The sequence below is a fragment of the Plecotus auritus genome, assembly GCF_963455305.1.
Source record: "Plecotus auritus genome assembly, chromosome: 4".
Lineage (NCBI taxonomy): Eukaryota > Metazoa > Chordata > Mammalia > Chiroptera > Vespertilionidae > Plecotus > Plecotus auritus.
This window is the reverse complement of record NC_137775.1, coordinates 183,833,475-183,851,007: the sequence shown is the minus strand read 5'-3', so window position 1 is coordinate 183,851,007 and position 17,533 is coordinate 183,833,475. Positions and strand designations below refer to the sequence as shown.

Below are 17,533 nucleotides of genomic sequence, written 5' to 3'. Positions count from 1 at the left end.
AGGGAAGAAGCGGCTGCCCAGCACCCGCTATAAATAACCTGGAGGGGCGGGCTGTGGGGCGGTGTCACCGCTGGGGGGGGGGGGGGGTGGAAATACCCCAAGCCCAGGGCCTCACCTAGGCCTCTTCATTGGGTGGGGAAGGCGGTCCCACTCCCTCTGGAGAAAAGTCAGGCGGGGCGGGACATCTGAGCTGGGAGGTGCGCTCCTGTCCCTCTTCACCACGGCATGGGGGGTCCCGAGGGGCCCTCATGCCTCCTCCACATCCCACACCCTCTCCTCTGCCTGCTCTGCCTCCTCCCACCGCTGCTCAAAGTAAGTGGGGGGGGGAGCAGGGGTCGTGTCTCAGGGTGGGGGCGCCGGGAGCTGGAGCTCCATGCTATCCTGACTAGGAGGCGGGGGTCGGGGGGTGGTCTCAGTTCCTGGGCCAGTAAAGGAGGCTCAGGGCTTGGTGGTGCGTTGGGGTTGAGGGTCCCTGTGTGGGTGATGAGATGCTGATCTACCTGGGTGAGGGGGCCGGTGGAGCAGAGATGAAACTGACAGCAGCTAGGATGGGGCAGCCTGGCTGACCCCCTGGTGTCCCCACGTGCCTCTCCTCCAGTCCATCCTGCCCCCTCCCCTGTGGGTGCCCTCTGGCTGGAGGCGGGGTCGCAGGCGGAGGGGGTGAGGATGGAGAGCAGCTAAGAAGTCCTGGGAGGCGGGCAGGGCGTGCTTCACAGCTGCCCATGATTGTGGCAGGAGGGGTCGCTCTCTAACCCTCCCCTCACTTTACAAATAAGGAAACTGAGGCTCAGGGAGGGAGGGCGACCTGTCCTAGGCTGCACTTTTCATGAAGCGCCACCCCACTTCCAGGGCTCAGAGGGCCACGCTCTGCGGCCACGCTCTGCGGGGACTGAGCCAGCTGGAAGGCAGGAGGCTGGTCCCATCCTGGGCCCCCACAGACCCGCCTGGGGACCATTCCCTGGGCCTTTCTGTGCCCTTATGGACACAGAGGAGCCGTCATTCAACAGGGATATCAGCTGGGCGGTGAGCGACCGGCAAAGCACTTTGCCCGCAGACTGATTCAAATCCCTTCTCTGCTGCTTCGTTTGTGACCTTGGGCAGGTGACTGGAATTTTCCAAGCCTCAGTTTCCTCCGCGGTAACACGAGGATGAGGCCGGTGCTTACTGAACAGGGCTGCCGTGGGGAGCCGCCGAGATACTACAAGTAAAGCGCTGAGTACCTGCGGGCACGGAGCACGCACCCCGTAAATGCAGCTGCGGTTTTGTGCCCAGCGCTAGAGATCAAGCGAGAAGGCGCCGGGCCCTGCCCTGGGGGCGGGGGGAGCGGGTGGGGGGTCTGCTCAGGTGGAGAAGAAGGCGGGCACCATGCTGAGGGTGCGCAGGGCCAGTTACTCAGGATGTAACCAGCTGGAGAGGAACTGCACCGCCGTCTCCCGGCCCCAAAGCTCGGCTTCCTCGCTCGGCTTTCTCCCTCTGGCCTTCGTGGAGATGGGATTCATTTCTGGGTCCTCGTCCAAACCAGCGGAGATTCCTGCTCGCTGAGAAATGAGAACAGGTGGGAGGCGCCAGGAGGGGCCGGCTCCCGCCCGCACTCATCAGCCCTGATGAAGCAGGACCTGGCGTGGGGCAGGCACAGGGGCAGAAACCCCAGCCCGTGCCTCCTGCCCTGTGGGGGTGAGAGCCCGAAGGAGACACTGGTGGGAAGAAAATGTGTATTACAAACTCTGGTCATTTGAATAACAACAAAAAAAGTGCATTGGGGAATGAGAGCCTCCGACAGGATTGGGGAGGTGCAGTGGGAGGTGGGCAGGAGGGCAGGGGTGGCCGTAGGGTGATCCTGGAGGAAAGCAGGCAGCGGGGAAGTCCATGGAGCCCCAACCCTAAGAAGAGGCGGCGTGAGGCTGCAGCGGGTTGTGGGGGGTCCTGGCGGGCTCTGATTTCTATCTCGGGGGCAGGGAGCTGGACGAGTGGTGGTTGAGTGGGGAGGGCCCTGGCCCAGCCCACAGGCAGGAGCCCGGAGGAGCCCAGCCTGGCCCTGGCCCCCGGGGAGGGGGAAGGGGGGACCTCTGAGTGAGGCCTTCGGGAAGCTGCTCCGAGAGGCAGTGCTGTGCTCCTGGGGCACCTGGCCCTGTGGCCTGGGCCTTACTAAAACGCGGGAAGGTGGGACGTTCTTTATGGCCGGGAACAGAGGCGCAGGGAGGCTAATGAGCATGGCTGCTGCATTCCTACGCCCTGGATCCGACCCTTTCAAGCTGCTTGCCTCTGGAGTCTACCAGCCCCTCTTGGCTTAGTCCAGCCCCTCTGACCTTTGACACAAGATGCTTCCCCTCCCAAGGGTCTCAGGACAGCGCTTCTGTGGGAGCCATCGGGCTCAGCCAAGAGAGAAGTCCCCACGGGGCCCAGGCCAGAAGCCCGACCCTCCCTCACCTGCACAGCCCTCTCCAGGCAAGGCCAGGGCCCTGCACACACTCACTCCTGGGTCTGCAGGCGGGAGCCTCGAGGGCTGTATTGCCAGAAGCCGATTCATCCAGTGGTTTCCCACACATTCAACTACCTCCTGAGGGTTTTCTAACCTGACCAGCTAATTTTTCCTCCCTGTTTTTGCTATTTTGTTGATGTTTAAGTATTTTTTTAAAAAGCAATTTGTCTGAGGGCACTCCTTACTTAATTTTGTATTCCTAGTAAGTCTCAGATTTGCAGAGTTAAGGAACTATTCTCTATCCTCTTAGCTGTCATTTTCTACTTTATCTCATTTTAACCATGCTTAGGAGTCCTCTGCTGGTCTGTCTAATGTCGCTTTATTCAAAATTTGGATTTTTTAAGATATCATTTCAAAGCCACCAGAGGGAAGGATAGATTATTCAATAAGCTGATTGTGTTCGTTCTATTTAGCAGCCACACAGGGCTCACCATGTGCTCGGCACTGTTAGCAGCACTGACATACAGCATCTACTGTAAACGTCACAGCAGTCCCCGGAGATAAGACCATCATCATCCCCATTTTACAGATGAGGAAGCTGAGGCCAGGTCAGGAGCCCAAGGTCACTGGACTGGCAAGTGGCAGGGCCAGGATTCAAACCAGATAGCCCCACTCCAGATTCCCTTCACTTAACAGACTTTCCTTTTACTGTGGTTTCATGTTAATGGTGAGTTACTGTTGGGTTATTCAGATGACAAAACAATTCAGAGGAGGGTGATTTGGGGGCAAACTGGACATCAGATGAGTCGATAAGCAAGGAGATAATTCCACACCTGGAGTCTTGTTATAGGGCCTCCTGCTGGCCAGCTCCCTCTCGCTGTTTGGGGTCCAGGTATTTCCTCCCTCCTTCCCCTGTCCTCTCCCTGCACCCTAGACACCTGTGTGCAGGGCCCAGGGCTCGGCACAGGTCAGGGGAGATGGGCCCAGGAGAGAGGGAGCTGCAGGCTTTCGGAGATCAGAGAACACACAAGGAGGGGAGGTCTGGTTTCTGCAGGCCAGCTGGAGGCTGAATTAGGACTGGAAGGGAGAGTGGGCATTGTGGGAAAAGGGACCTTCAGGGACAGGCTGGGGATGGGAGGGCTTTTGGGTTCCGCCCTCGAGGTCCGGCACCTGATAATTAGAACCAATTATCTAAGGTTTCCTCTTCCAGAAAGCCTGCCCAGTGAGTGGCTCTGGAAATGAGCTGCCTCCTTCACTTGACTTCCCATCCCTCACCCTCTGTCTCAGGCAGCCTCAGCCTCAGCCCAGTGCTGCCTACTGTGTCCTCCTGCCTGCTCTGGGTCCAGGCTGCCTCCTTCTCTCCCACCCCCCTCTCCCCCGTTTCCCCCTTTCTCTGACCTCCTCTCTTCCCATCTCCCCTCTCCATCTCCTCCTCCCTCCTCCCTCCTCCACTTGCCCCACCTCCTCCTTGGAGAGGGGAGCAGAGCCTGAATTTCTCCCTCCTCTGTCTCTAGCCCAGGCTCAACAAAAGCAGTGAATGAAGGGAACCGCGGGGAGAAACCTCTCCCTGGGAGAGGAGTCCGCTCTGACCTTGGACAGGGAAGGAGGCGGCGGGAGGGGGTGGAGGGGCCCACCCCCTTCCCCGCGGTTACTGGCAGTCTGGCTGCAGGACCTGTGGTCCCGTAAATCTCCCAGGCTTAGACCAGGGGCTAAATTTAGATGAAGCTTTGTCACCAGGCCAGAGGGGAGCATTAGGCTCGGCCAGACCCCCTGGCTCCAGGGCAGTGGCACCTTTGTGGCCCCTGGGGCACAGGTTCTGCCTGGACAGGGCCCAGGGTGGAGGAAGAGCAGCTGGTGTCTTGGCTCTGGCCCGCTGCATCCTGCCCCTGCCAGGGCCTCTCCCCTGCCCTCCTCTAAGGTGCGGGCTTCCAGTTCCAGGCACAGGGACCTGGACCGCTGGCCTCTAAGGGGAGATTCAGAGAGAAGGAAACGTGACAAGCAGGAAGAGCCCAGAACCGGGGCTCCCAGAACTGGGGGTGAGGACGCAGCTCCATCTGGCTGACACCATCCATCCAGGTGGCCAGCCAACATTTATTGAGCACCTGCTATGTGCCAGGCTCTGGGCTGGGAACAGGGGTGAGGGTGGAAGCAGCTCTCTGCCCCTGGGACAGCCAAGAGCTAATCAGTGCCGATGACCCCTGGAGGGGGACAGGGGACAGCCTCTCCCATCTGACTGGGTGGGATCATTAGTTAGGAGCTCCAGGCCAGCCTGGGAGGCTGAGCGTGCGGCCTCCAGCCCCAGCACAGGAAACAGACTGAGCCCCAAGTAGAAAATGTGAGGTTTGAGGGCTATCGGATCTGGCCCTGGGGACATCCCAGGACAAACATTGACCCAGCAGTCAGGGAGCAAACATCTGACAGGCAGGGGAAGAGCTATCCACTGGTGGGGCAGTGGCTTCTGGAATCCTAGAATCAGGAATGTCAGGGTTGGGAGGGGTGCTGACCACAGAGCAGGGAAGGTGGTTGTCTTGGGAGGAATGGGGGACAAGGATTAGTGTTTGAGAGTGCATTGCTCTCTGTCAGTCTCAGGTCATGAATTTTCCAGCCTCTCAGCCTTTGTGCATGCTGTGCTGTCTACCCAGGATGCCCTTCCTGGCACTGCCCTTATCAGTTGGGCAAACTCCTACTCAACCTTCAAAGCCCATATCAACATGAACACCTTCATGACACCACCCTATTCCTCCTTAGCAAATTGTAGATGCTGTAACAAGTTGGTCACCCATCCATCCTTTCCACCATAAGATGGTCCCCTGAAGCAGAGGTAACACACCTACTTTATCCCTCCCAGCACCCACTCTCAGGATTCTTCAAGGAGATGGGATCCTGGGTGGGTTTTATCCTTTGAATGGGGCTGCCATTGTTGCACCAACCTCATCTGTTCTCTGGTGAGTGCTCAGACTCACACAGTGGTCCTTCCTTTTCCCCTACTCATCCTCTGGTTGTCTCCAAAATGCCCCCTCTTCCAGGAAGCCTCCCTCGTTTAGCTGTCTCTCCCATGTGTTAAATCTAACACATTTTGTAACTGCCTGTTTACTGGTGTGACAGTGTGAAATCACCCACTCTCCCCCGCTCCCTTCTGCACCTTCTAAATCTAGGGAATCCCTATCTGGCCTGAGACTACCCAAGTACACCCATTGGGTCCCCCAGCCAGGGCCTGACACACAGTAGGCATTCTACAAGTATCTGTTGGGTGAATGAACTGCCAGTGGACCTCCACCTGGCTCTCTGGCAGAAGGACCCGGGCCCCGTCACAGGGGTGCGTCCCACCTGAGGAGGAAACCCCTGGGGCTGAGGGATGGACAGAGAAGGTTCCTGTCTCAGAGGTCACTGCACCAGCCACTTCTGAGGACAGGGTTCCAGGCCCGGCCAGGCTGCTATTCTGCTGGTTGGCCTTGTGCATTTCCCACCTCAGTTTCCCCCTCTGCACCACAGAGATAAGGGATGAATGACCGAACAGGGCAGGGAACAGACATGTGTGGTCGATCGCTAGCTAGGGCCTGACCTCTGACCCTGGTCCCTCCTATTTCCTAGGCAGCTGGGCCACGCCAGGCGCCTGGAGACCAGCGTCCGTGGGCACTGCTGGAGCAGCACTGCCACACCGCCACCACGCTCGCCAACCTCTCAGGTACGCATGCCCGCTGTGGGCACCACATGGCAGACCGCAGGATGAGGGTGGGTCCGGGCCTGTGGGAGGAAGAGGCTCTCCCAGGTCAGCCCACGCTGGGTGGGTGCTGGACAGGGGCAGCCTCCAGCTTCCAGGCCCAGCTCTGTCTCTGTCCTTGGACAGGCCCTTCCTACTTGGGGCTCAGACTCTTCCCTGGTGATGAGGGCTTGGCTGGGAGTCGCCCTCAGCTCCCAGCTCCCAGCTCCCAGCAGCTGCACCCCAAGGAAGCGGCAGGAGCTGCATTCAGGAGCCCGAGGAGGGCCCGCCCCTCTGCAAGGCCAGCAGAGGTGTAAAACCTATTCTCTGGTCACGGTGACTCCAAGTGTCACCTCCTAGTAGGGACCTTCGAAGCGGCAGCGGGTGCCTGAGCTCTGACCCTCGGGGTTTTTGGCGGCCGGTCAGAGTCAGGGTCAGCCACGGGCTGGGGAGAGGCCGCAGGGCCCCACCAGGTCCCGGCCTTCTCAGATCGGCATCCACTGAAGCAGCCGGGGGAGGGGAAGGGGAGAAGGAAGGCTGGCGTTGCCCTTGGCCCCTGGAGATAAGGGTGCTGGTCAACAGGGAGACGCAGCGCCGAATGCAGCCTGAGTCGGGCATGGAGGACGACAGCCTGGTCACCTGCCCTCCTCACAGAGCAAGGCCAAGAGCTCAGGCATTAGGGTCCGACAGACCCGAGTCTGGCGCCAGCTCCTCCACCCGCAGTGGTGTGGCTGCGGACAAGCCCCCGGCCGCCTGCACTCAGTTGCTAGGGCTGCAGTAAGACACCACAGGTCGAGGGGCTTAAACGACAGAAATTCATTTCCTCACGATTCTGAGGCCAGAGGTCCCAGATCAAACATCGGCAGGGTGGTTCCTTCGGAGCCTCTCTCCGTGGCCTGTGGACTGCCGTCTTCTCCCTGCGCCTTCCCTTGCTCTTCCCTCGGGGGGTCTGTGTCCTAATCGCCTCTCCTTAAGAGGACAGTGTCGTTTTGGATTAGGGACAATCCTAGTGACTGAATGACCTGTCTCCAAATAAGACTGCCTTCTGAGGCATTGGGGGTTAGGACTTCAATATGTGGACTTTTAGGGACACAATTCAACCCCAAACACCTTCTGAGCCTCCGTTTCCTCGTCTGTTACAAACGGGTCTAAATCAACCTCAGAGGCTCACTGAGAAGGTTGAATGAGAGACTGTGGACACACCCAGCAGGGGCCATATCGGGCAGGAAATAGAGCCCCCCCACATCAGGAGGGCCACCTTAACCTCTGCAGAGCTCTCTGCTCTAGAGGGAATGCTGGTTCATTCGTGGACCCACTGTCTTCTCCCTGCTCCCCACTCCCCTCCAACACAGACCCCCGCCTTCCTTATGGCCCCTGAAAAATGGTTCCCCATCCCCTCCTAGTGAGGAGGGTCCCAACTTTTCCAAAAACAAGGCCTCTCCTGCTTCACTTGTAACATCATTTATCTGTTTTTAAACCAATACATAGTACACACACACACACACCCCACAAATTTGGGAAAAAAATATTTTTAAAAATCAAGGAAGAAGATAGTAAGTGCTCCTTGTCCCTCAACCCAGGAATATTCATAATATTTACGAGCCCCCGCAGTTTATCAATCCCTAGAACCTCATGTTTTCTCAGTTTTGTTTTTGTTTTGATAACACTGGCATGACCCTGTGTCCACAGCTTTGTAACCTGATTTCGCCTCTTATAGCTCAGAGGGAACGTTCCCCCTGCCGTTGCACATTCTTCCGGCATGCCATGCTGCCTAGCAGCTAAGTGGGGACGCATTAGCCTTCATTAGCTGTGCCCCTGAGAGGAGCATCCATGCTCTTAGGATGCCCTTGGACTTCAGGAACAATTCATACAGGGCAGTACTCTCCTTTTTAGGGTTCACTGATTGAGAAAATGCATCAAGTTCGAAAACAGGTGAAACCAAACAATCTGTTGTTCAGACGCACACACACGTGATCAGACTGAAAAAGCTAAGTGCAATACGATCAAGGCAATATTGAGAGTGCATAGACAGACAAGCAGGCGCGTGATTGGCAGTGATCTAGTTTCAGATTGGGCGATAGAGTCATTATACTTACTGCTGCACACAAACTTCCATGAAAGGAAAGACAAAAATAAAATAAATTGTGTCCCTAAAAGTCAGACCATGTGTGGGCTACTGGCGACAAGGGGTCATGAACCAAAGGCGATGGTCAATTACACTGTAAGCCCCTAACTGAGGTCCAACTAAAGGGAAAACACAGATAATCACGAGGGACCTCAGGCTGTGCATGGAGTGTTTCTTTGTTTTTTAAAAATATATATTTTATTGATTTTTTACAGAAAGGAAGGGAGAGGGATAGAGAGTTAGAAACATCGATGAGAGAGAAACATCGATCAGCTGCCTCCTGCACACCTCCTACTGGGGATGTGCCCACAACCAAGGTACATGCCCTTGACCGGAATCGAACCTGGGACCTTTCAGTCCACAGGCCGACGCTCTATCCACTGAGCCAAACCGGTTAGGGCTGGAGTATTTGTTTTATTCATCACAGAGGTATGTGTTGTAATGCATATTATTTATTCTGTCCAGAGGTAATACATGTGTCCAGTGGATTCAGGGATCCCTTGAAATAACTCCTCAATCCAACACACACTCACACACACACACACTCACACACACACACTCACACACACACACACACACACACACACACACACACACCAGGGCTAGTCGAATGGGAAGAGAGCAGAGAGCCTTGGCCAGGAGACCAGGCTGGTGCCAAGGCAGCCCTTGTGTCAGCAATGGCTCTGAGCGTAGGCCTGCAGCATTCGGGTGGGCGCTAGGCTAGTTAGTGAGCGTGACCAGGCCTGCCCTCGGGGAGTCCCGGGCTGGGAGAGGAAACAGTAGAAAAACCAACAACGTCGCCGTGGCACAGACCAGCTCCTAGCAGATGCGGGCACCGAGGAAGGCCACCCAGCCCAGACAAGACAAAGGAGGTGGGAGCTAAGCTGATGGTTGGAAGGATGAGTGGACATCAGCTAGGCAAGCCGGAGTAAAGAGCGGTGAAGGCGTTCCTAGCAGAGGGAACAGCACATGCAAAGGTGCAGAGGTATGGAGTGGCTCCAGGGAATGACAAGCTTTCCCAAAGGGCGTCTCAAGTTGAGCAGGAGGGAGAGGATGCAGATAAAGGACCATGAAGAATGTCCTTTGCGGGGCCAGAGAGCCGGGCTGCTCCTGAGGGCCCTCGGGAGCCACTCTTGTGAGGAGTGCCATGCCCAGGAGCCCAGTCTGGCTTCTGCAGAGATGAAGATGGTGTGGGAGGGACTGAAGGGGGAATTCCTTTTCCTCCTCTGGCCTCCCCTTGCCCAGCTATAAATGAGAAGTTTGCAGAGGGCCTTTCCTGGTTCCACAACCTGGTGCCGTGGTTCCACATGATACCCCAGGCCACCTCCCCTGTGCCCAGGTGGGGTGGGGTGGGCTGGAGTGGGGAGGAGATATCTGGCCTAGGGGCACTGTCCCCAGTGTCACGGGGCAGGAGCGGGGCAGCTCCTGGACTCTCCTGAGCCTCTGTGCCCTCAGCAGCTGCCCCATTGTTACTCCCCGTGAGCCCCACAACTGTGTCCCAGCCGTGCACACCCCTGTCCTTTCAGTCTGGCCACACACAGCCCCCAAGAGATGCAAAGACAGACTGTCCCCGTACATCCTGTTTTCCAGCTGACATTGGATGGGCGGTGGGGTGAATGAGAGAATGTGTGTGAAGCTGTGAAGACACCTGACTGTGTGTGACACCGTGTGTATTTCCACTGTGCGCTGCATGCCTGTTTGACGCCTGGCATTCGGCTATGACCGGAGAACCGAGGTGTGTGTCTGAGCTTGCCTGGAACTGGTCACGGCCACTGCAGCTGACACTGAGGTGCGCCGGCGGCACCTGCCTCACTCAGTGCTGCCCGTGACACACAGGTGTCTTCCCAGCACCTGTCACACTTCCCTGAACTTATTTGCAACCTGTCCCACCAGCCTGGGGGCACACACTGTCCCAAATACCTCTCCCCCTGGCCTCCACCTCAGGGGCCTCCCATCGACCTGTGCTTCCTCAGTTAGCAAAAAGGCCCGTACCTTATTTATTTGTAGTTAGATTTAATCCAGTTGAAGGAAGTTTTAGCTTTTGACAATTCCGTCCCCCCTCATTTATCTATTTGCAAACACTCAAGCGAGCTGTGAAATCAATTTGTTCCAAAGCTGCTACCTTTTCCGTTTCCTCTGTGACACCTACAGTAACCGACAACTGTGCCCATAATAAGATCCGAGAGAAATGGCCCTGAAACCAGGGGACCTTGCGTCTGTGGGTCTGTGGGTCTGTGCTCTGGCCCAGCTGGCCAGTCAAGATGCAGAATGGCCTGTGGCTCTCCCCGAGGAGACTTCATTACATGTGTCCGCCCATGAAGGCCATCTGGGCCGGCCTTCCGTCCTGCAGAAAGCTGCCGTGAGTCGAGGGGACCTCGGCCTCTGGTCCCTGGGCACTCGCCACCCCTGACATCGCTGCTCCCCGCGTGGTGATGAGCCGGTTAGTATCTGGGCTGGCCTTCTCCCTTTCCCCTGTGCTGTGATCAGTGTGCGCAGAGCCCTCCTCTGTGTGCGATGGAGACTATTTCTCAGCGAAGGCGTGGGCTAACCTGCCCGCCACGCGCTAGCCTCTGTGGGATCCTGTGAGGCAGGGCTCAGCCTGGGGCTGGGGACAGGACTCTGCCCGTCTGAGGCTGGGACTGCGACTCAGCTTCTCCCGCCTACTCCCGTGGGCTGGTTATGACAGACACCAAGGAACCTTCGCCTCTGCAGCTGCCCAGGACGGAGCCCAGGGCTCTAATTGTCCCTTCAGGAGGCAGAGGACAGACCTGGCCGGCTGGCCTGCACCTTGTACCTGCCAGTCAGCTGGCCCTGGTGAGATTCCAGCACTGGGCCCTGGTCTCCGCACCCCGGCTCTGCCTGGGCAGGGACAGTGGCATTCGCAAGGAGGCTGATGAGATGAGCACACAAAGGCAGCCAGCTGCCTCCTCCCCTCCCTGCTCAGGGCACAGTGCTGGCCGGGGTGGGCTCAGCCTTCTCTGGCAGCTTTGTTCCCAGTGGAGGCTGGCAAGGGGGCAGGACTAGTTCCCCTGGGGCCTCGGCCCCAGCTCGGCCTGGGTCCCAGCTCTCCCTGCCCTCTAAAGATGGAAACAACACACACACACACACTCACACCGTACACCTTCCTCGTTCTTTGCATCTCAAAACTCAGAACCAGAGAACCTTAGGCCTGGGAGGGGGCTCAGAGAACATTTCACTGACGTGGAAACAGCCCCAGAAGAGAGGGTAAGACCTGGGATAACATGCAGGAAGAGCAGAGACAGGCAGGACCAGAACCCAGCTGAGCTGGGGTGTACCACACCCCAGACCCTGTCTCCTGAGCCCAGATTCTCTCTCCCTCCCCCCCCCACCCCCCTCCCCCCACTTAGCAGACGTGAGCAGAGGGCTCAACCCTGGGCCCTCAGAATGGAGCCGGCACCAATTACAGAGGAGGTAATCCGATGGGGCCAGAGCAAATGCCACAGAAGGGGTTTTAGCTGCTCCACACTTGCTGTGGGGCCTGCTCTCCACACATACACACACACACGGACCACTCTCAGGGGGCCCTGCCGCATGCCCCAGCCAGGAGGAAGAAACTATTCTCTCAGGAGCCCAGGGCGGCGGCAGACCCTGGCGTTTGAAGTCCTCCACTTAATTTCAGACAGTTTCTCCCCAGACCTCGCCAGCGCCTCCTCTCTCCAGGCCCTCCTCACCAGGGCTGGTTCTCCTGGGAATCCCCGGCCACCCCAGCCCCCACAGCTGGTCCTTCGCCCATTCAGGCACCTCGTTCTCACTAGACTTTTCGGTGGCCTCCCCGCTTGCTTTGAAGCCCCTCCAATCCACTTCCTTCCCAGAGGCCACGGGGAGCTTTTCTGGAACGCAGATCTGCACGTGGACTCTCGCGCCCGGTCCCCCCACCCCCCACCCCATCCCACCCCGCTACCCCCTCAGGTAGGTAGAAACTCTTTTAGGCAGGCTGCACCCCGGCGGCTGCGATCCTTGGACAGACGGACGGGCATTCCGCCACCCCCGGCCCACACTCTCCACCCCCACCGCCCTCCTCTGGACCACAGAACGCGGACGCCCGCCTGGCCCGGGGGTCGGGGGCTGGAGGAGCCGCCCGGCCCCGCCCCCTGACGCGGCCATTGGACGCGCCCGAACGGGTGGGCCCGCAGTTCAGTGCGCTGCCAGCTCCTCTCGGTTAAGGTCCCGACTGGGCGGCTCCGGGCGATCGGGCGCAGCGCCCGCAGGTCAGGGCTGGGCGGGCAGGACCCAAACCCGGTTCTCTGGGCCGCTCACTCGGGCCCCGGGCCCTGCAGCCACCCCGGCCCCGCAGCCACCCCGAGCGAGCGCGCACTCACACGCCGTCTCTGCGCGCGGCTGGCTGTGGGGCGCGATGGACACGGCGCTGCTCCCCAGCCTGCTGGAAGCCAACTGCAGCCTGGTGCTGGCCGGAGAGCTGTTCTCGGACGGCTGGGAGCTGGCCCTGGACCCCGAGGGTAGGCGGGAGGCGAGCCGACACGGGCGGCGCGGGCTCCTTCCCTGCACGCTGGGTGCGTTCAGGGCCCGGCACTCCGAGCGCCTGGAGCCCTGCCTCCCGCGGCGCCCCGCGCCCCACGCCCGCCCCGACCACCTCTCTGAGCCCCGCTCCTCTCTCTCCCGTCGCCAGGTCCCCTCTCCTACTGCAACGCGACCTTGGACCAGATCGGGACGTGCTGGCCCCGCAGCGCAGCCGGAGCCCTGGTGGAGAGGCCGTGCCCCGAGGACTTCAACGGCATCAAGTACAACACCACGCGTGAGTGCCGGGCCCTCTGCCGCGGGTCTGCCCGGCCTGCCAGGAGGGCGCTTAGGGAGTGGAGGGGCCCCCGACCCAGCATCGGAGACGTGCGGAGGGCCAGGGCACCGTCAGCCCGCTGGCGATAAGGACCCTTATAATGTTGGGGACGCAACTTGTGCCCCCCTGTGGTCAGAGCTCAGCGAGGCACTGATTTGCCCACGACTCCCGCGCGCCGAGCTGCGAGAACCCAGAAAGGGGAGAAGAACACACCTCCTCCCTTTTGAGGGTGAACCCCTCTTCCAGGTTATCTACACTGGGTGCGTGAGGCTCCCCATTAGAGCTTCTCTGTTTAGCCAATGTCCCCCCGGGGGCGGGGGGGGGGGGGGCTGTGGCGCTGCACTGAGTCCCAGCCCCCAGGGTGAGTGGGTATCACTCTTCACTCCCAGAGAGGGGAGGGCAGGAGGCAGCCAAGCCCAGCGCCTGTGTTGGGAAAGCACCCCCAGCACAGAAGCTTCTGGGCCAGAGAGTGGGGTGCTACCTCTTCCTACCCGGTGTCTCCAGACTGACCCTCTGGGCTGAGTCAGAGGCCGTGGGCTGCTTTCCTCCAGCGCCCCAGGTATCAGGACCACCCCCGCCTCCCAGGGGGGCAGCCTGTGCCCACCTTCCTCCTGGCTGGAGGCTGGGGAGCCGCCCAGCATCCAGGTGGGATTGTTCAGGACCAGCCCTGGGAGGGGGGGCTGCCTGAGTCTATGCCCGGTGCAAGGTCTGATGGGAGCCAGGCAGGAGCCAGGGCAGCAATCACTGGCCCCCCTGAAGGCCATTCACATCTCCAGCCGCACCCCACCAGCAGGGGGCCTCCGGGTAGGGAGAAGGATGTCTGAAGCCCCGTGTTGGGAACATGGTAGCAACCTCTCTCTGAGTGTCTGTCTGAAGGGTGGCACCGCTCGCCCACCCCTCTCAAGCACGCGTGTGTACACACACACACACACACACACACACACGTCCGAGCTCTTAGAGCCTGAGGCCTTTGCTGAGAGAGACGGTTAGAGGGCAAGACAGCAGCAGGGCCTGCATCTGAGGCTAAGCACACTCCCCTGCGGGCACCTGCTCCGGTGGAGGGCTCTCCTGGGCCCAAGGATCCCAGCAGCAGAGGAGCCCCCAACGGAAGGGGCTGGTGGAGACAGTGAGGCCGCTCAGGAGGAGCCCTGCATCATCTGAGGACGTGCTTTCTCTCCAGGGTTCAAACAGACCTCCCTGCTGGAAATGAGGTCCCCGCCCCAGGAGGAGGGCAAGCAGCAGGAATGACGTCCATGCTCCTCAGCCCTGAGATTATAACACTGTATTTTTAGGATTCTGCGAGCTGTGTGGGGTGTGGCCGTGGAACTCGGGGTCCCTGAGTCAGCCTGGGCCAGGAGACTAAGGGTTAAGGGGGGTGATAAAGCATCTCAACCCATAGCCTGTGGACCGGGGGCTGGGGACGCTCTGCTCTGGTTCCTACCCCAGCCTGGGCTGGCCCCTGTTCATCCCAGCCAGCCTGGAGTGCCCTGCTCGGGCCCCTCCTCCCCCATGTCCTGTGGTCCTCACAGCTACAAAAGAGCTGCTGCCTCCTCCTGGACAAGGTCCACTTTCCTCCTGAGGAATTGCCCAGCCCAGCCCTGCTCAGCCCAGCTCAGCCTCCAGGACCTCAGGCCCTGATGGGAATGGCTGGCCCCATCTGTACTGAGGCATCTCCCAGAACAGGGGATAAAGGGACACCCCACCTAACCCAACCCCATGGAGAGGATGGGTCCCCACTTCCCAGAACCCCCTTCTAGGCACATGCTGAAGCATGGATAGTGTTCACATGGAAACACATCAGCTGAGCGGTCTCCAGCCAGAGGGGTCGGTCTTTGCACTGGGTCAGCCTGCTGTGCAGGAATCTCCTCTTGGGCTCTGAGGGGACAGAGATGACAGGAAAGGCCGAACTCAGCCCTCAGGTGGCCCAGGCAGCTTAAAGACCAGACTCACACAAACCAACAGTCAGGGACTGGGAAGGGGGGCTTGGTGGGCACTGGAGCATTCCTGGAAGGCTTCATGGAGAGGGGGAGGTTGGGCCTTGACACAGTGGGGATGTCACAGTTCTCAAAGACAGGCCTGGTGCATGGGGTGGAGCCTCAAGGAGGGTCCCAGATAGGCATGGCAGAGGGCACAGCTGACTGCACCTTCTGGGACCTGGTGCAGCAAGAGAGAGCCTCTTGCTTCCAGAAACGCCAGCTCCAGGGTCTCCCATGAGAAAGTGTGTCCCAGGGGAGAGATCTAGTTCTGCCTGTTCGTTGCTGGTGATCCTGGACATGTCACTCTCCCGCTTTGGGCCCCTTTAGAACAGTAAGGGACAAGTTGCCTCCCCCTCTTAAGTTCCCAAGGAGATGCCTGCTGGCTCTGTTTCCAACGTGCTGTTCTGGGGACAGTCAAGGATCTCTTGCCCTGAATCTGGAGGATACTGGCCACAAGTTTGCTATTGTAGACGGACACCCCTACCCCAGGTGGGGTTGGACTTACAGTGTCAACAGTTCTGGAAACAAGGCTCAACCTACCCGTGACACGCATATGAGACCTTACATGCTCCCTGCATGTGTGACCACAGCTTTTGCATTTGCCATGCAGCTCGGTGAGGCCTGGGTGGCAGACTGTCCCCTTGGCCCACTCCAAGCCTCACATCCTCACTCAGGGCTACCCAGTGACCTAGGCAACAGCATCACCTCGGTCCCTCCTGAGCCCCTGTGTGCTCAGCTCTATGTAGCCCTTCAGAAAGGACCAGAGGAGAGGGTGAACTAGACCTTGCCTCCTTAGGCTAGCTGGGAAATCCCAACCAGCATGCACTAGGAGAGGTAGCAACTGAACACACAAGTGGGCTGGAGCAGTCCTGGGAGCATCTGGAGGATCTAGGGCAGAAGCTTGATCTTCAAGAGGGACATGAATTAGTGTAGCCTTCTTGGGCTGGGCCCAGGGCCATGGGCTGAAGGCCGGGTGAGAGTGATGGGTTCTAGATCTCTCCAAGATAGGTAGGGGCACCTGCATAGATGGTGGGGAATGGGTTTGCTCTGCTGTCCGTGGTGCTGAACATTCCTGTTGTGCCCAGTGACCTCCTATGAGTGTTGCTTCTGGTCCTTCCCACCTTCCTGGTAGCATCTGCCAGCACCTTCCTCCTTGTCATGATCCAATGACCACATTACTGACCCTCCACCACAGTCCTACTCACTCCCCACGCCCAACCTGTCTCTTGCACTCTGTCCCCATAACTACCACGAAAATTGTCCCTGTCTTCTATGGCCTATCTCCTATGCCTTGCCAGTTAGAATAACAGATAGCAGTGCCAACCTAGTGGACTCTTGAAAGTGATGTAGGGATGTTTGGGATTGTCACAGTGACTTGTGGTCACTACTGGCTCTTAGCATCTTGAGAAGGCCCCCACAACAAATACTTGACCCACCTGTGATGCCAATACCATCCTTGAGAAGAAATTTGCTTTACTGTTTCTGAGAGGGGAAACTGAGGCCAAGAAGGAAGGGACTTAGCCAGCCAGAGAAAAAACTACAGCTAAAATATAGGCCCCCATCTTTTCCCAGCCAGGCGCCTGGACCACTCAGGTGACTGCCTGAACCAGGCACTCCTATTACAGTGTCAGCATCTGAAAGGAGGAGACCCCTTTCAACAGGCCAGGGCCACTCTGGTGCAGAGTTCTAGCACGTTGCTGGGGAGGGGGTCCAGGCTTCCTAGGCCACAGAGCCCTGGAGGAGAACACCCTGCCCATACCATTCAGACCCTAATGCCCCTGGCGGGCCACACTGCACACCATTGGCATCGATCTTTGGCCGGGGCACCTGTGTTGCTGTGGTAACAGACATCCACCTCACTGCATCCATCCCCGAGACTCTGGCCTGGCCACCTGTCCTAGAACTTTCCGTGCCCATCTTCCAGTGGTTCCCAGAGGAGACTCTCCCCTTGTCTGTCACTCTCCTATCCCAGGCTGTGCCTAAGGGCTCAGAATCCTCATTAGCCGGCTCCCCTGAAGAGCTGGGGACATCTGTCTGCCAGTCCCCGGGTACCCAGTGTCTGTAGACAGAACCTCATTCCCAGGCATGCCTGGGCTTCTGAGGGAAACACCCTCCTGCTACCACATCCCACAGCCCAGGGCCTGCTTCCCAAGGTTTCGGCTGACCTGAGTCTATTCGACACAGCCTCCTGAGGGGGACCCGATGACTCCAGTGCAGTCTGTCTGTGCCTACTGGTCTGTCCCCGGGGAGCTCAACTTCAGTAGCAAAGAATAGGATCAAGTCCAGTGAGATGGTGTGCAGTGAATCATGGCAAATGCTCGAAAAGAGATGTCTGTTTGTCACACAACAGGTTGTAGCACAACAGTGGATTGTGAAGTCAGTTCAGTGGGCTCACGACCAGCATTTGTACATAAAATAAACAGAATTAATTGGAATAGAATATAAAGAAAAATATGACTGTAGTTAAGATAAATTTCACTCTGTGGAGCTGAATTCAGTA

The 17,533-nt window shown here is 58.5% G+C and overlaps 1 protein-coding gene across 5 annotated transcripts in view; it reads left to right on the top strand.

The window, feature by feature from the left end:
• Positions 1-225: 225 nt before the first annotated feature.
• The window catches only part of CRHR2 (corticotropin releasing hormone receptor 2), a gene marked incomplete at both ends in the record, with an annotated part of 30,521 nt that continues 13,213 nt past the window's right edge, over positions 226-17,533 (top strand). For 3 of the 5 annotated variants that reach the window (XM_080664089.1, XM_080664088.1, XM_080664087.1), the window contains 2 exons: positions 12,620-12,722; positions 12,893-13,018. In XM_080664089.1, coding sequence (XP_080520215.1) covers positions 12,620-12,722; positions 12,893-13,018 — 229 coding nt within the window. Of the gene's footprint in view, positions 313-6,010; positions 6,105-12,619; positions 12,723-12,892; positions 13,019-17,533 lie in introns of those variants that run through there. The other 2 variants (XM_080664086.1, XM_080664085.1) reach the window with 2 other exon arrangements.